We start from the raw sequence: 2,678 nt of genomic DNA, 5'->3' as shown, positions 1-2,678 counted from the left end.
ATGAGTACGTTGCCCCGTCTTGATGAAGATATGTAGGCAGGTAGGCTCCACCTGAATCTAATGAAGAAATCAACTCAAAGAGCGTCGTGATACACGCCTTTCCTCTTCTTCTTTCTCAACGTTTCTTCTTCTTCTCCTTCTTCTCATGCCTGTTCTCTCCTTTTTCCTCTGTTTCGTTTTTCTTTTCTGTCTCTTCTTTCTCTAATTCGTAGCTTACCGGATGTATTTGGCCTTCTGTGTGAACTGCAGAGTTGAGAGAGAAGAATGATACTCCACACTTAACGGATTGACTGTCGCAATCAAAATGAGCTTAGATCTCCCATCCTAGATAACCACAAGGAGAAGCAAAAGATAGAGAATACCTCACAAGGAGTTAAACAGACCCGACTATAAGCCGCTTGACTATGGGCCTGGAACAAGACGCCCGTGCGCTGCCTCAGCTAGCTGGGAGGGAAAGCTACAAGAAGAAGAAGAAGAAGGAAAAGAAAAGAAGAAGGAAAAGAAAAGAAGAAGGAAAACAGAAGAAGAGGAGACAAAAGAAAAAGAGAGAGAGAAAGCAAAAGAAGCTTGAGTGATATAGACAGACGTCATGCAAAGAGAGACATACATCCTAAACTCGCAGTCAGGATTCGAGTCCCATCTCTCCTTGTCATCGCCCTTTATAGACATCTATAGAGAGAGACATGCAGACAGATATATATAAGTAGACAAATAGATATAGATAGGTGTGTATAGAGATCTCTATGCATATACGTGCGTGTATGTATGTACAGGTGCGCGTTTCTGTGTGCGTATGTATATAGTGTGAGCTAGGGACGACTGCTCCTGTATTATATGAGAATATACACCTGCCAGCATGTACATAGAGAGTCCAGACAGATATATAGATATATTGCTTATAGATGTAGAGATCGAGGTGTCGATATGTAGGCTGTTTTATGTATGTATTCTTCTTGTATGTTATGTCTATTGCTTTATCTTACAAGGGCGTCTCTTAGGAGGAAAGTTAGCTTCGAATCGCGAATTCGAGGAATAGACACCTTCGGTGAAACCTGACTAGAACAAGAAGGAGAAGGAGTAGAGGAGAAAGAAAGGCCTTTAAAGTCTTCTCTTCTAGAGGAGAGAAGAGATAGGTCAAAGACATCTGTAGATTTCTTGAGATGTGAAGAAGAAGAAGAGGGCGATAGAGACGATGTGTTTAGGGGAATAGACAAACGACGGGATGCATTTGAAAAGGAAGAAAAAGAACCTGTCTCTGAGAATGGATCTAGAGGCAGTGTGGAGTCATCTGGCTTTGTTTGCTTCTCCTTTTTCTTTTCTTCTATCTCGTTGTTCTTCTCTTTCTCTCCAGGACCACTCCTCGGTTTGTTTTCAACGTGAGCAGTAGCCTCTGTCTCACTCTTCTTCTCCTCTTCATCTACAGCAGCCTCGCTAAAGGAAAAAGAAGAAGAAGATGAGAAAGAACAAGAAAGGGAAGAAGAAGAAGGATAGGTAGAAGACGGTGGCCCCTGTGCGTACCTCCTTCCTCCGTCTCTTTCGTTTTCTTCTTCTTCTTCTTCTTCTTGATCTTCTTCTTCTCTTCTTGCTTTTGCTCCTCCTCTCTTGGCGAGCTCGCGAACGACGGCGACAAGAGCACTCAAACTTCTATTAATGAAACATGCCTAAGAAAGAAGAAAGAATGAAAGAAAGAAAAGTCTCGGTGTGTGTGTATGGAGAGGAAGAAGGCGGGAGGTAAGTAGAGTGTCTTGTCAGTTTTACCTCCTCTTCAGATTTCTTCCCTCTATGTATCTTCGCTGTTTATATCTTCTTCTTTCTCTTTGTCTCCTATCTCTCTATCTCTAGACATACTCCGTCGACTGTAGCGAAAGTAACGTACAAGAAGAAGAAGAGAAACAACTTGATGTGAAGAGGATCAAGACGTGTCTATCATCCCTTTCTTTCTTCTTCTTCTTCGTCTTTTCTTAGGGTCCTTCCTGCTTTTTTGTCTGCTTTCGTGAGTAGATTCCTTATCTCTCTTTGTGAACTTTTTAAAGATTCTTTCTCTCTCTCTAGACGTCCATACATAGGTTTGTATCTATCTCTCTGTGTGTATGGATATGAACGAGTGTCTTGATGAAGATAGAGAGTGGATAAGAAGATCACCTCAGTCAGTCGACTCTAGGGTGTATGTACACCTGGGAAGCACACTCCATCCTGATCTTTTCTCCTTTTACATTTCCTCTCTCTTTCTCCTTTTCTTCTTTTCTTTTTCTTCTTTTCTTCTCTGTTCTCCAACAGTTTCTCCTCTTCATCTATTCTTTCTATCTTTATACACTTCTACTTCCTGCATCGCTTCTTCCTCTTTCTTTTATCTCTAGGAGATCTTTCTTTCTTTCTTTCTTGCCTCTCTCTCCGTCTCTTCTTTCCTTTTTTTCTTTCTCTTCTGTATTTCCTTTTATCTTTTCTTTCCTTCTTTTCTTGTTTGTGCTGTGCAGTATGAGTTCACGTGCCTCGTNNCCTCTTTGATCCTCTGTTTTTCTTTCTCTAAGTGTCTAGAGAAGAAGGGGTCTCGATAGAAATACATCGTGCCGCATGGCCTTCCCGGCGAGGTAAATGAAGTCGAAGAGAAAGAGACATCTTCTCCATTTCTTATTCTCCCCCCCCTACTCTCCATACAACAGAGGTAGAGGCTTGTTGCA

At 41.7% G+C, this 2,678-nt stretch overlaps 1 protein-coding gene across 1 annotated transcript; it reads right to left on the bottom strand.

The window, feature by feature from the left end:
• Positions 1–219: 219 nt before the first annotated feature.
• CSUI_004912 (kinesin k39) lies at positions 220–1,661 on the bottom strand (the record flags this gene model as incomplete). The annotated part of the gene is made up of 2 exons (XM_068065093.1): positions 220–324; positions 984–1,661. Coding segments are annotated over 2 exons (783 nt in total), but the record flags the coding sequence as incomplete, so codon positions are not given.
• Positions 1,662–2,678: the final 1,017 nt, after the last annotated feature.

The sequence above is a fragment of the Cystoisospora suis genome, assembly GCF_002600585.1.
Source record: "Cystoisospora suis strain Wien I chromosome Unknown contig_2349, whole genome shotgun sequence".
NCBI lineage: Eukaryota > Apicomplexa > Conoidasida > Eucoccidiorida > Sarcocystidae > Cystoisospora > Cystoisospora suis.
The sequence above is the reverse complement of the archived record's forward strand: the minus strand, read 5'-3'. Positions and strand labels throughout refer to the sequence as shown.